The sequence below is a fragment of the Hydractinia symbiolongicarpus genome, chromosome 3 (assembly GCF_029227915.1).
Source record: "Hydractinia symbiolongicarpus strain clone_291-10 chromosome 3, HSymV2.1, whole genome shotgun sequence".
NCBI lineage: Eukaryota > Metazoa > Cnidaria > Hydrozoa > Anthoathecata > Hydractiniidae > Hydractinia > Hydractinia symbiolongicarpus.
Genome location: NC_079877.1, coordinates 27874018 through 27887755, shown reverse-complemented (window position 1 = coordinate 27887755; position 13738 = coordinate 27874018). Strand labels below are relative to the sequence as shown.

The 13738-nt window shown below is 34.9% G+C and overlaps 1 protein-coding gene across 1 annotated transcript; it reads left to right on the top strand.

Moving 5' to 3' along the window:
- The first annotated feature begins 4257 nt into the window (after window positions 1-4257).
- On the top strand, window positions 4258-12327 carry LOC130636606 (SUMO-activating enzyme subunit 2-like). Its single transcript, XM_057446387.1, has 3 exons — window positions 4258-4458; window positions 9570-10595; window positions 11220-12327. Exons 1-3 carry the CDS (start codon window positions 4386-4388, stop codon window positions 11891-11893), a joined length of 1773 nt encoding a protein of 590 aa, XP_057302370.1. The 5' UTR covers window positions 4258-4385; the 3' UTR covers window positions 11894-12327.
- The last annotated feature ends 1411 nt before the right edge of the window (window positions 12328-13738 follow it).

Here is a 13738-nt window from a genome sequence, read left to right as displayed (position 1 = left end):
AGAATTTGAGAGACACTAATGAATTACATCTGTTCATAACGATGTTTTAGCTTTAAAAGCGTTATTTCTTCATACAGCAAAATCTCCAAAAGTGGACATCTATTATTAGGTTATAAGAGTTTGCCAAAATAAAATATTATATATAATTATAAGAAAAACAAATCCACGGACAATAACTTTACTCATTGGCTCTACAGCCGCTCTAACTTCGTTATCTCCATGTGGCGCCGTAGCTTAGTGGTTATAACTCTTGCACTTTGTGCAGGAGACAGTGGTTCGATTCTTCTTGACGAGTGAATGTTACCAGAGCCCCCGGTCTGGTAGCTCAAAATGAGCATCAAATACTCTAGGACTCCCCATCTAAAAGCCAGTGTCCCTCCTGGACATAATAGACAGGGTATATCCCTCGATGTTTCCGAGACCATATAAATGCACATCTAAATATCTATCTCCGTCTGCCTTGTTTACTAAATTCATATCTCCCCTGTTGTCCATGTGTATTAGTTAATACGTACAGTTTCTAGATCAGCATTTTATTTTTAAAATGATAGAAAATCAATAAAAAACGCAGTGTATCTATAATCGCTTGATAATCTCACTAACCGTTCAGAATACGGCGACAAAAAACGATCGATATTTAGTATTTGTTGGCTTAAAAATTACAGAAGAATGTTAAAATGCAAAGTCAAAGATGTTTCTTTTAAGCTTCGGCTGCTTGTGTACTTGTTGTTAGTTGAACTTAAACATTTTAAACACTTATTATTTTTTGCTGGATTTAGCATAGCGTCATGTATGCATGTACATTTTTCGTATATTTAGCTGTCATCTTCTCAACTGACACCTCCATAAGACAGAGAACTTGATTATTTCCAAACAAATTCTTTAAGAAACTCTCACAGCATTATTATTAGGTCTGCAAAGATTTTTAATCCGGCCGTTTTGGCTACGGATTTATATCCGTAAAGCTAACATGCTTTTGTTTTATGTAAAAAACGAATAATCTGAGACGAGGTAGAAATATATAAACATTTAGAACCCCAAATTTTTTTTTTGTTTTTATTATCTGCCTTGAGCCAGCAAGCCATAGCTACAAAAGATTTTCACTCTAGGCCTGTCAAACATGGAAACGTCTAAATTGAATTGGTGAAGTTAAAAATCAAAGCTCTCCAAAGACTCATTTTCGGTTTTCAGCGATTGAACTAGCTTTTTGTCTCGCTCAAGTCACTGGGTAGGAATCAAACCAACAACCTTGACCGTTTTAATGGAATATTTATTTAGCAGTTGCTCAGAAGTATATGTTGACAAAAAAACGAAGCATAAGAAAGAAAAATCAAATTTAATGCTTTTTTTTTCAGGTTTTACTAAGCCCACGTTTTAACACATGTGGAAATTTATAGTGTTTATGGCTTAAAGAAAGCAAAGTGAGGAAATTTATCGGCCTTGTAGTAGATATAATGCATATGTAACAGACTAAAAACATTTTACTTTACAAAAATTTTGGTTTCTGCTAAAGCCACAATTTTACAAGTCTTATTTGTCAAAATTTTGCAGTTTAGCAGCACCAAAATAAATCAGTTTTAAATACCTGGAAACACCGATATAGCTAATGGTTGGTGTCGCTAAGGCGGTGTTTATACACACTTTGGTGCCCGTAAGCACACATCGGTGAAAACAACCACGACCGCTTTCCTTTAAATATACAAAAATATACAATGCGTGTGAACGTTTTTCAAAATTGAATATATCTAGCATAGCAGTAAGCTAATGCTTTTCTGTTAAAAGTTTTCTTTCGCGACAATGCGCTAGCGTTGTACAAGGTTTTTTTTTCGATTTCAGTTCTCATGCTCTCTCCCACTGTTCTTGATCTGGTTACCGATTTTTAAAGAGATGCACAGTCTAAAAAAATAAAACATAAAAGATGGAACTAAACTGAGCTATAATCCTAGACATAATATTTATGCCAACGGCTGTTTTTTTTAATATTTCCGAAAACTTTTTAAAAACAGGTAAACAAGTAAACTGGACATGTAAACAACGTCCAAAATGCGTTTCTGATAGTCTCTTTAGTGTCTACTTTATGGAACAATCCACGCGGTGAAGCGTCAACAAAAGATTATTTTCTTTAAACATTTTAAATAACATCTAATTTAGTGCGATAGTGAACAAATTTTTATCTAATTATTAGTGCGGACTTGATGTGATGATATGACAGTAATTTATTTTTTTGGTCGCACTAAATTAGAAGAATTACGGTACCAATTTTAACTTCATTTAAAAACAAAGACAAGTGAATTTAACAAGTTCGCAGTGTTTATCTCGCTTATACCTATCCTTGGTTTATACAGAAATGATTTATAGCTTCTAAATTCTACCTTCTTTTACGTCTATAAGTTTGCTCAAAATAATTTTGCCAAAAGGAATTCATTTTGCTTTATTAGCGCCATCTTCATTCTTTTCCTCAATAAAAGACTACAGGTGATCGACTTACTTTCATATCAGTTTAGCCTCCTCCACAGTTTTGCAATTATCTCTATGTTTACGCTCCTCCACAGTTATTCAAATATCTCTATGCTTATCTCTTTGCCACAATTTTACAATAATCTGTATGTTTTACCATCTCAACAAGTCTTTCTTTCTTCTTTTCTTTTCCTTTATTCCCCATTGATTCAACTTTTTTTACTCGTTCACCTAGAAATCAAAACTTCTGTTACACCAATGCAAGTTTTATGTTGGTTAAAACCAAGAAACTCCCATTGATATTTTTATTAGCTATATCTTCACAAGAACTATTATGCCTTCGCTTAATTCTTCTGCGGCTTCAATGTCGGCAAGCATCTTCGACATGTCGTTATGCTGTATAGTCATATGACGAGATGGTCGCTTTTTCTCTCTTGTGGGTTGCAGTTCACCAAAAGAATTTGTCGGTTTGCTTTTAATTTCGTCGACATATTAAGGCGAGCAATTCATCTTAATTTTTTTATTTATATTTTTTACTAAAACAGCGCTCTGTTTCTGAACATCGACGTCGAATAAAATTTTTATATCCATTTTTTTCTATTTCATGGCGTCTTTTCTCTCTATTATTACTCTGTCGTTAAAAAGTAATTGTGTATACCAAGTAGAATGTTTTTGAACACAGATTCGAAAGTTAAATTTCATGAGTTTATTTACTTTGAAATATTTTGCTCATTATGGCAACGAATGTAAGAAAGGAACGACGTATCGATACATCGTACACAATTAAATACAAAGCATCTCTTTTTGACTAGAGTCCTAAATAATACGTCTGAATGGAAAGTTGCTTCCCAGAAATAAAACTGTATCAACTTTGACTATTCAAACTCTCCGTAATTCGAACGAATTTTTTGTCCCTCTCTACTGTGAGTTCAAATTATAGAGAGGCTACTTTATACAAGTAATTTATCGTCATTTACAGTTAGACAAAATCATTGTCCCACGATTGGATTAAATTCGTGCCTATTCCACCATCCAAAAGAATTTTCTTATTCTGTTGGCAATAAAAAAGCTGCAATATTTTTAGCGTTGTTCGTTGAGGAAGGTAATTTCGGAAAGATCGAGTGAGAGTGACAAATATAAAAAACAAACTATTGATGAGATAACCAATCCTGTTAATCCTAGAAATACTCCGTAAGACATAGGACTGATGCAAAGACAGGCCTTTTTTAAATGCTTTTATGTTCCACTGCTTATTTGGCGTTGTGGCAGGCAATTTAATGTTTAAAATTAAAAAAGGTTCATAGGATTGATTAAACCATATCGTCGAATACTCTCACTCACAGAAAAATTTTAATAAGTAGCGTCATATAAGATCCACAATAAAAACACATGCAATAGTGTTACTCGTATTTAGTAAATCAACTGAAAAGTCCTTGTTTACAGGTGGAAATCATAGCATTTCTGTGTCTCGCGACAGTATATTCAGACGTGTGTTCTTTAAGTCAAAAGACCAAGTTAACCTACAAGAACGGTTTTAGTATTGTCAATGTGCAAGAAGAATGCAAACTCGTTCCCAAAGCTTTTTGTTTCACGCACTGGGGGTTAAAAGACTGGAAATTCTGATTCTTGCCCGATGCGGTGACTTCTATAGCCCAAGATTGTAGCAGAAACGAAAGCGAGGTTGAAAGAGCTGACCCTTCTCCTTCTGTATACAGTGGAATCTCTCTATCTGCAACTCGCAAGGGACAAAAATTGTTCGAAGTAGAGGAAGTTCGAGATAAATAAAGGAAAATACCTTAGGCGGACCACAAGGGACGAGATAGAGAAAAGTTCGAGATAGAGAGTAGTCGAGATAAGTCATATGGCGAGTAACATTATGTGATGTATTTTATGAAGTATCAGCAACAAAATAATCCTGGCGAAAAAACATGGCGGGAAACGAAAGCATGAAAAATATAATCAGTAGCTCTTCTTTGTTGATGGTTGGTGCTGGTGGAATAGGTAAAATCTCGTTTCTATTTGTTTTGTGCTTAGCCTAGGTGACCCAGTGTTTCTTGTTGTTTAGCTAGCTGGCTATATATACCTCTCCTCTGCTTAACACCAATCTCAAAGCACTTAGATTAAAGGTTATACATCCAGCTTTTGGGCAATTTAATTTTATATAACGTTATTATTTAATAAAATGTGTCTCTTTTTGCCTGATTTACATTCATCAGAGAGTACTTGATGATGAGGGTGGACAAAGACCTCAGACACAAATAGAGCCAGAAAGGTTTTCTGTCCCCCATTCCAGGGTAGATAGATAGATGTGCATATTTTACATGGCTAGCCTCACAAATATCGAGGGATATACCCTGTCTATTATTTCCAGGAGGGGCCATGGCTTAGATGGAGAGTCCTAGAGTATTTAATGCTCATTTTGAGCTACGCAGACCCAATTAGTAGGGCCCACCCCTACTAGATAACTCCCGGCAACATCCAACGGCCCACACAGTGTGCCATCTCCCCAATTTCCCTTACATGGCTTGGGTTAACCCAGGGCTATGGTAACATTCACTCGCCCATGTTGAATCGCCGTCAAGAGGAATCGAACCCCGGTCTCCCGCACAGAGTAGGAAAGCTATAACCACTAATCTACGGCGCCACAGACCCTTGACATTTGTGTAGCTACGCATACGATTTAGGTAGATGTTGCTTTTTTAAAAAAACATCGAAACTTTGGAGTAGAGTAAAAGAACCTTTTAGCGTCAGAAAAAACCCAAAATCTATCAATTCAACCATTTATCAGAGACACCAACTTTCCACATAAAAATGTGTGAGTTTATGTAATAAAAAATAGGATGTGCTTAGTTGGCAGTAGAGGGAAGTTTTAATATGCTCAGTTCTACTTTGGTCTAAGAGTTAAATAAATCGTAGCCCTCTATCTCGTAATGTTGCTCAAAAAAACAATTTCAAGGCTTCGTCACTATTTATATAAGATGCTTTTCTATGTAGATCTCTATAAAATGAATGCCAATCAGACAACTCTGCGGTATCCATCTTGTTTCTTTAACATGAGTTCCGCAAGGTTACTAAATACAGGGGATATACGTTTTCATTTGGCTTAACTCAGTATCCAGGTAAGTATGGAATTGTTAAAGCTTCTTTCCCTTGTCCAAAGAACAGTGCTCAACACTTGCTTAGAGCTAATATCGCTAAATATATTATACTGTAATTTAATAATATATATTGTCAACTCGGGCAATAAGTATATGCGACACAACAACTGTAAGCAGGAAGTAGGCTATGTAAATCCGGAGAATTGCTAGAATGCGGGAGAAATGTCATTTTATATGGCAGGCATGAGGGTAAGGGAAAAATGCGGGAGTCTCCCACCCAATGCGGGAGAGTTTGTGTCTCTGCGCTTTATTTGTCAAGAAATGTTGGTTCAAAGCTTGTCACGGACTGTGCACATTAAAAATAGCTAACAAAATATTTTTTCAAAAATTCTTTGAACTCTCATAAAAAGTTGTGAATAGATAAAATCCAATCAACTCGGTGTGAATTACATACTTGGTGCGCCCTTTACCCACTTCCTTAACTGTTCCTTATGTAAAATTGTTAATAACCATAGATAGTGAAACAATGTACACATATATTTATTACACCCACCAGTTATAATGCTACACTATAAAGAAACAAATAATAAACATGATGATCAACACTAACAACAATAAGCTTACACCTTATCCACATTAGAGGATTGGAAATACCTAAGAAACTTCCACATTACAAAAATGGCACCAAATCCCGCCACAAACATTTTAAGTGGATTTAATGCTTTAATATATAAATTAACAGCAAATTGTAGTGGTTACCTTTCCTATAAGCAATGGGACAAATGTCTCTTTTGCATTTGTTTAAATTTTGTTTACACCGGAGACACAGATTTCTATAAAAACTTAACCAGTAAAAGACACTGAAAACCCTTCAGTCACCAATCTAAAAGTAAACTAATATGATGGTAATACTGCTAATCAATTTAACTGATGATGTGACTAATTAGTTGCATCCTGTGTATGATTTGAGGGATAATCATATTAAAAAGTGAATAAAAGTCTTACTTTTATAATAATCATGATACTCTAAGCATTCCAGTACATCCATTCCCAAAGACATGTAAAGCAAAGACTGAGCTTTCTAAAGTTGTTATTTAACGCACCTTATTGGCTTATTTTCTTAATATAGCTTAACCCTCATTGGTCACTTTTCACACCCAGGGCTTGAAATCCAACCCATTTCAGGCGAGTCTTTACAGACTCGCCTCAAATACATTGCGCGAGTCCACCGAGTCTTTTTAGACTCCCGTAAAAACAAGTAACAAGCGTTTAATTTTTTTTAATGTTATTTTTTTACTTCATGTTTAACAAAATGACATGATTAAATATTTAAAAAAATATAATCTCTATTAAGTTTTTTTTATATAAACTCAATACTTTTTACACATGGAAATACTGCATTTAACCTAAATAAGTTCAGTTCAAGGAATAACTAGAACATTTAGTAAATAAAGTAAATTAAAAATGCACAATAAAATATCCTTGAAAAAATTTAATTAGCTAAGCTTTATTCTAAACTTTTTGGGAGAGTCCCTTTGGACTCCCATTACCCTGACTTACGCGAGTCTCAGCGCAAGTCTGACTCACGGACTCGCGTCGGATTTTAAGCCCTGAAACCCAATTAGATCGTACTGCACTTTCAGCTGACAAGACCCTTAATCTTGTCCCCAGAATGACAGGAATAAAGGTCTAGGATCAAATTTGCGAAAATTTATAACTAGGGGTTATAACTAGCACTTTATTTTTATTTTCAATTTATTGTGAAAACACTTCGTATCATAATATGGATGCGGTCATTATGAGAGAAGCTCTATTATTGGGAAGCTTTGAAAATCTCTCTGTCCAATTGAGACCTTTGCAAGCTACAACAATGTCACACGCGATAATAAAATTGCACATATGGAAAAAGCCTTAGAAGATCAACAATGCAATTTATTATGCTTAAAGAGGTTATTATGCAAGCAATCAACAATGTGAACAATCACATCAACTGAAAATTTAACAGGATCTGATGAACCTGATGCAGTTGAAATTTTGGTGAAAGAAATTGCTAAAAATGATAAAATGTGCTGACTACAATCTGCTTGGCTGATCTTAAATGTCAACTTTAAAGCGTGCACATATTTGAAGGAGAAATCATCATCATTCATCATTCTCGGGTTAACGTCCGTTTTCCATGCTAGCATGGGTTGGACGGGGTATATTAATGACCCTCTTTCAATGATCTGATCTAGACTAAGTTAGATCTAAACTCAACTTCCTCTGTATCAAGTCCCTCCTTATAACCTCCTGCCAAGTCTTTCTCGGTTTGCCTCTGGGCTTTGTCCCAGCAACTATCAAGTCTCTACACTTTCTTACCCAATTATCCTCCTCCATTCTTTCCAAGTGCCCCAGCCAATTCAATATTCTTACTTGGATAACATCTTTATTTCTATGGATACTTATAGCCTGCTTTTTAGCTCATCTGAACTCTTTCTCTCTCTTAGACGGTGTTACACATCCACCTAACCATTCTCATATCATTCTTTTCTAAACGGTCAAGATCTTCCTGCTTCACTGCCCATGTCTCACTATCTTACAACATAACACTTCTTACGCAGGCCTCATACAACCTACCTTTTACCTCAATTGATTCGACATTCGTTGTGGTTACTTCCTTATAAGCAGTGCAGATTGCTCAAATTTTGTTTGCATTTTTGAGGCACATTTCTATGAGAATTTGACCAGAGAGAGAGTGCACTGAAAACCCTTAGTACTATGTTGATATCTTTAATTGTGACAAAACAACCACTTTTGTTTGTCGCGTGATAAAAATGGACTCCTGGTGTGTCACAAACTGAGTTAACTCGGTTTACTGGACTGGAAATGAATATGAAGCATTTCAGATATTTATTAGTTCGCCTTTTCTAAACGTTCAATTATTGCAGATTATACTATATATGACCAGTTTAGAGTGTCTAATAATCAAAATAATTAGTGGCCAGTTTAGGGTGAAGTGACCGTGATTTGGCGATTTTAGCTAAATTGTTGTTTTCTCTGTTTACCCAGGGTCTATTTTTGCCGTATCAAGACCAGACAATTGTTGTTTATCATAGCCGTTAACAAGTTTCGGAGGTACATGTTAACACTGGACGTTTATGGGCGAACCAACTTTAATTAGCATCTAAAAAGTTAAAAATCAAAACTAGCTAATTTTTTTCATATTAAACTGTCTACACGCCAACTGGTTTTTTATAGAAAAAAAATCACTTTGTTGATTCCACGTGGATAAGTTACTGTTAGCTTTACATTATAGATAACTAAGATTTTTATACAACCTATACAATATATACATGCAATGAGCCAAAAATTAGTCCAATGTTTTTGGAGACAGCAAAATGAAAATGGAAAACACCGAAAGTTATTAAAAGAGTGTTCACCAAAGTAGCAGGTTGCAAAATAGAAAAAGTGTTAGATAAGGGTTCTCTTATAGCAGAGATTTGCCTTTTTTCAGGGATCCCTCCTTTATAACGTTTCCCTTGACGGATATATACTTTCATATGATGTCAATTGTTTAGTGGCAAGCTTCTTTAGTTATGGCATACGCATGCCAGGAAAATAAAATCAAGAAAAATTCCACTATTTGGAAAATTTATGAAATTTGTGAAAATTGTAAATGAATTACCCGTACAGAATCATAAAATTCGTTATAGAACTCAAGTAATCGGATTTTAAGCAGTGGTATTTTGGATAAATTTCAAGCTTCCAATGACGTCACAGAAAAAGTGCTGACTTAGCACAATATTTTCGCCACCATTTTGTTTGTGTGTGGCAAGTTTGGTTCAACTTGACAAACCTATTAAAAGTTATGTGGAACTATATGTTGAAATAATGATGTTCATAGAAACTTGAGTATGAGCATTGTCCTTTAGTCTCTCATGACTTGTTATAGGTTGCTTATTTTTCATGATTTGTAACAAATAAATCTTTACGAAATTTTCACTAAAGATTCTCGTATATTCTTTTATATTTTAGGTTGCGAGTTGTTAAAGAATCTTGTCTTAACTGGATTTCATAACATACACACCATTGATTTAGACACGATAGATGTTAGTAATTTAAACAGACAATTCTTGTTTCAAAGACGACATGTGGGCAAAGCAAAAGCAATCGTTGCACGGGAGAGCGCACTTCGAATGAAGCCGTCAGCAAACATTACAGCTCTCCATGACACAATAATGAATCCTGCGTACAACACCGACTTCTTTTCTCAATTTGACCTTGTGTTAAACGCATTAGATAACAAAGCTGCACGTAGTCATGTCAACAGAATGTGTTTATCGGCGGATGTACCTCTTGTAGAGAGCGGTACTGCTGGTTACTTAGGCCAAGTAACTGTAATCAAGAAGAATGTTACTGAATGTTACGAATGCCAACCCAAACCTGCTCAAAAAACGTTTCCTGGCTGTACTATAAGAAATACGCCTTCTGAACCTGTCCATTGCATTGTATGGGCTAAACATTTATTTAACCAGTTATTTGGGGAATTTGATGCAGATAACGAAGTCTCTCCTGACACTGAGGATCCTGAGTTGTCTGCCACTGCTGGTGCCACAGCAGCACAAAATGAAAACAATTCTGGCAATATTGATAGAGTTTCTACACGTGAATGGGCAAAAGAAAACGATTACGATGTAGAAAAGCTGTTTACGAAGTTTTTTGATAACGATGTAAAATACTTGTTATCCATGGAGAAATTGTGGCAAAAACGAAAAGCGCCCAATCCTCTATCCTGGCAAGCCACAACCTCTGATATTGAGGATGAAATAAACGAAATAGTTACCTTGCCTGATAAACGCATATGGAGTATTAAAGAATGCAGTACCGTATTTCAGAAATCAATTATTAAACTAAAGGAACGCCTTAAAACGTCTAAGGAAACGTTAGTTTGGGATAAGGATGATGAAGTGGCAATGGATTTTGTGGCAGCAACTGCTAATATTCGTTCTCATATCTTTCACATCCCTGTTAAAAGTAGATTCGATATCAAGTCTATCTCTGGTTAGTGGTTTATATCTTTTCTACCAATCTTAATTTCCCCAAATACACGCTTTTGTTTTTATACATATTAGTTTTATATTTCCAGAATCCGACCTATATTTTGCTAAAACTAATTTTCTCGACTGCACCTCAAGTTGTTTATTTTACAAAAACTTCTTCATGGGAAGAATAAGATTCTCTAAATGAACGTTTGCAGTTCTGGAGTTGTGACATACACAATACAAATAATATTTCTTCAAAGACAAATACTCACTGAAGTATCACCTTGAAGTAAAAACATTTCCATAGTTATAGGAATATTCTCTCTACGACAAATCGTAAAATCAAGAACCATGCCTTTTTTTAAACAATTTAATACCCTTTACTTTTTCATGTTTCAAAATACGACAAGCCTACCTTTAACCTTATGAATTTATAAATCTTATGTTTATTGGGAACTAAAACTACTAGTTAAAATTTGTCTAGTTTAAGGCGCACCGCAGTGAGTATTTTCCTGACCGGCTATACAACCTTGTTGTCGCGATTTAAGCACTCATATTTCGCGATTATACACGAAATTGGAAATTTTTTAGCTTGTCACAATCTCAGTTTTATTAAGCAGGCTTTTACCCTTTCTGATATTAGGTAACATCATTCCTGCTATCGCGACTACTAACGCCATCATAGCTGGTCTCATGGTGATGGAAGCATTAAAGATATTATCTGGTCGAATAAGCGAGTGTCGGACTGTGTATTTGAATAAGCAAGTCAAAGCGAAGAATCGATTGTTAGTTCCATGTAACCTAGAGGAGCCTAATCCGAAGTGTTATGTGTGTACAAAGAAACCCGAGGTTACAGTCTATCTAAACACCAAAACATTCACTGTAAAGCAGCTAGAGGATAAAATATTTAAAGAAAAGTTTGGTATGGTGGCTCCTGATGTCGAAATCGATGACGGAAAAGGTACCATTTTAATTTCAAGCGAAGAAGGAGAAACAGAGGATAACTGGTACAAATTTTTAAGCGATTTCAACATAGTACACGGGACACGCCTAAAAGGGGACGATTTTCTGCAGAACTATGAATTGGTTGTAACTATACGACACAAGATAGACATTGAAGCTCCCGAGGTATTTTTGTTAGAAGGTGAGCTGCCTGCTGTTCCTGAGGAAAAAGACACACCAGTGCTAGAAACGAATGATGATAATATATCGAAAAAGCGAAAATTAAGTAGTGACGAAAACGGAGAGCAAGTTACGAAAAAAAGCAAAATGGAGGAGAACGTTGATAGTGATGATGAGCTTATTGTCTTAAATTGATCAACTTTTTTAAAGTCGAAACTTTTTCTTGTTTTTAACCAGGAAGAAAAACTGTGCTGTCTATTATCTCAAAATATTTACAAGCAAGTTATTTTCCGAACTTAATACCTTTATTTGTTATGAAATGACCTTTTTCAATCTTTCACAATTTGATATTTTCAAAAATAGCTGGACTTCCTAAAAACAAAGATTCACTTGAAAAAAATAACTTCGGCAATATTTTTTGAATTTGGGTTCTATTCACAATGGGTAGTTTCAAACTTTGTTTTTCATATTTTAATTCGATCTCGTTGGTTAAAAAAGGACTCCCTACAGGGTTTAGATTTTTAAAATAACATTTTTTTATCTCTTCTTCGTTGAATTCTTGTACAATCGTAATACTACTGATGCTTAATAGGATTGTAAGTTGTTAAATTAAAAAAAAAAAAAAGAAATTTTCTTTGTCCTAGTTGACTTTTTTCTTCAGTTATAAAATACAAGTGGTGCTACGAATGACAACGAATAGGACACGACTGCTATGTGTGAGTATGAATGAGGCTGCGAGTGCTACGTTTGACTATGTGTGACAATGTATGAGGCTGCGAGTGCTATGTGTGACTGCGAAGGGAATTACGAGCGACAACGAATGTGACTACACAGAATAAATTTTGTTTTTATGCAGCATAAATTTGAACGAAAGTTGTTTCAAAAAGATTTTGTTACATCGGCTTTTTTGTCATTGCAAATATAACTTCGAAGCTAGACTAACACCAACGAAATTTTCAAAACGTGAAGGCGGTTGAGCAAACAAACAAATGGTAATTTGGGTTAAAATCTGAAGTAAAAACGAATATTTTTTCGAACGTGTACTAATTTACGCATACTTAGGAAATAATATTTGCTAAAAATTTCAGGTTGGTCTTACAACACAAATAGTCTTACAAAATAGTGAACATATCAAAGTGGGGCTACGAGAGTTATGTGTGACTACAAGCGAGAAAGAATGGGTTTACAAGACTTTCCGTACCATATCCATACCAATACAAGCAAGAACAACTTTGCAAATAGTCAGCGATTTTTTTTCGAATTAATCTTGTATTTTTTCTGACATCAGGACCTCGATATGAATATTTGTTCTTTGTTACCAGACCCCTCCTGTAACTATCACATAGCTTTTTTAAAAAATTGTTACCACTAAACATTGCATGAGATTGTTTAAAATCAGATTTCACAGATCAAAAACGTATTGGCCCGAACACACGTGTCGAAATTAACTCCGTATCGAAACACACGTATCGAAATTAACTCCGAAAATGCATTTTTCAATTTCAAGTTTAAACCAACCTAATAAATTTTTTTTGGGTAAAATCGCAAAAATTTAGTTCCAGGAAATACTTGATTTCTAAAAATGGCGAACGTTCCTTAAAAATAAGCGAAAGTGATGACAGTGACAATTCTGACTGGGGCGTCGATGACAAAAACGCATTTAATGTATTTGAAACTTGACTTGCTTTTTTCACTTTCTTTAAAAATAGCTTATATTTTCGTTTTCCTATAAATTCGCAAATGTTTATTCTCGCGAAAAATCTAAAACTGGCCAATTCGCGAAAGTTTTATCAAAAACTCGCGAATATTTTTTTAACAAAAAATATTTGCACAAGGTGACTTTTCTCAATATTAAACATTAGCAAGTATCCACTGAGCAGAAGACGTTTTCTTATTGTCGGCGGAAATTCGGAAGAAGGGGGAAAATTAGTCTTAATACAGAGAATCCCTTTCTTCCTCGATAATAATCTTAGTTTGATATCGCGAAAAGTTAATTTAGCGAAATGCAAAACAATAAAAAAGTCTTGAAAACTTTGCGAA

Bases quoted from the DNA above. Each gene is read 5' to 3' on its own strand.
- LOC130636606 (XM_057446387.1), top strand. From the start codon at position 4,386: ATGGCGGGAAACGAAAGCATGAAAAATATAATCAGTAGCTCTTCTTTG. The intron at 4,459-9,569 runs GTAAAATCTCGT...TTTATATTTTAG, and splicing joins GGTTGGTGCTGGTGGAATAG to GTTGCGAGTTGTTAAAGAAT. The intron at 10,596-11,219 runs GTTAGTGGTTTA...TTCTGATATTAG, and splicing joins CGATATCAAGTCTATCTCTG to GTAACATCATTCCTGCTATC.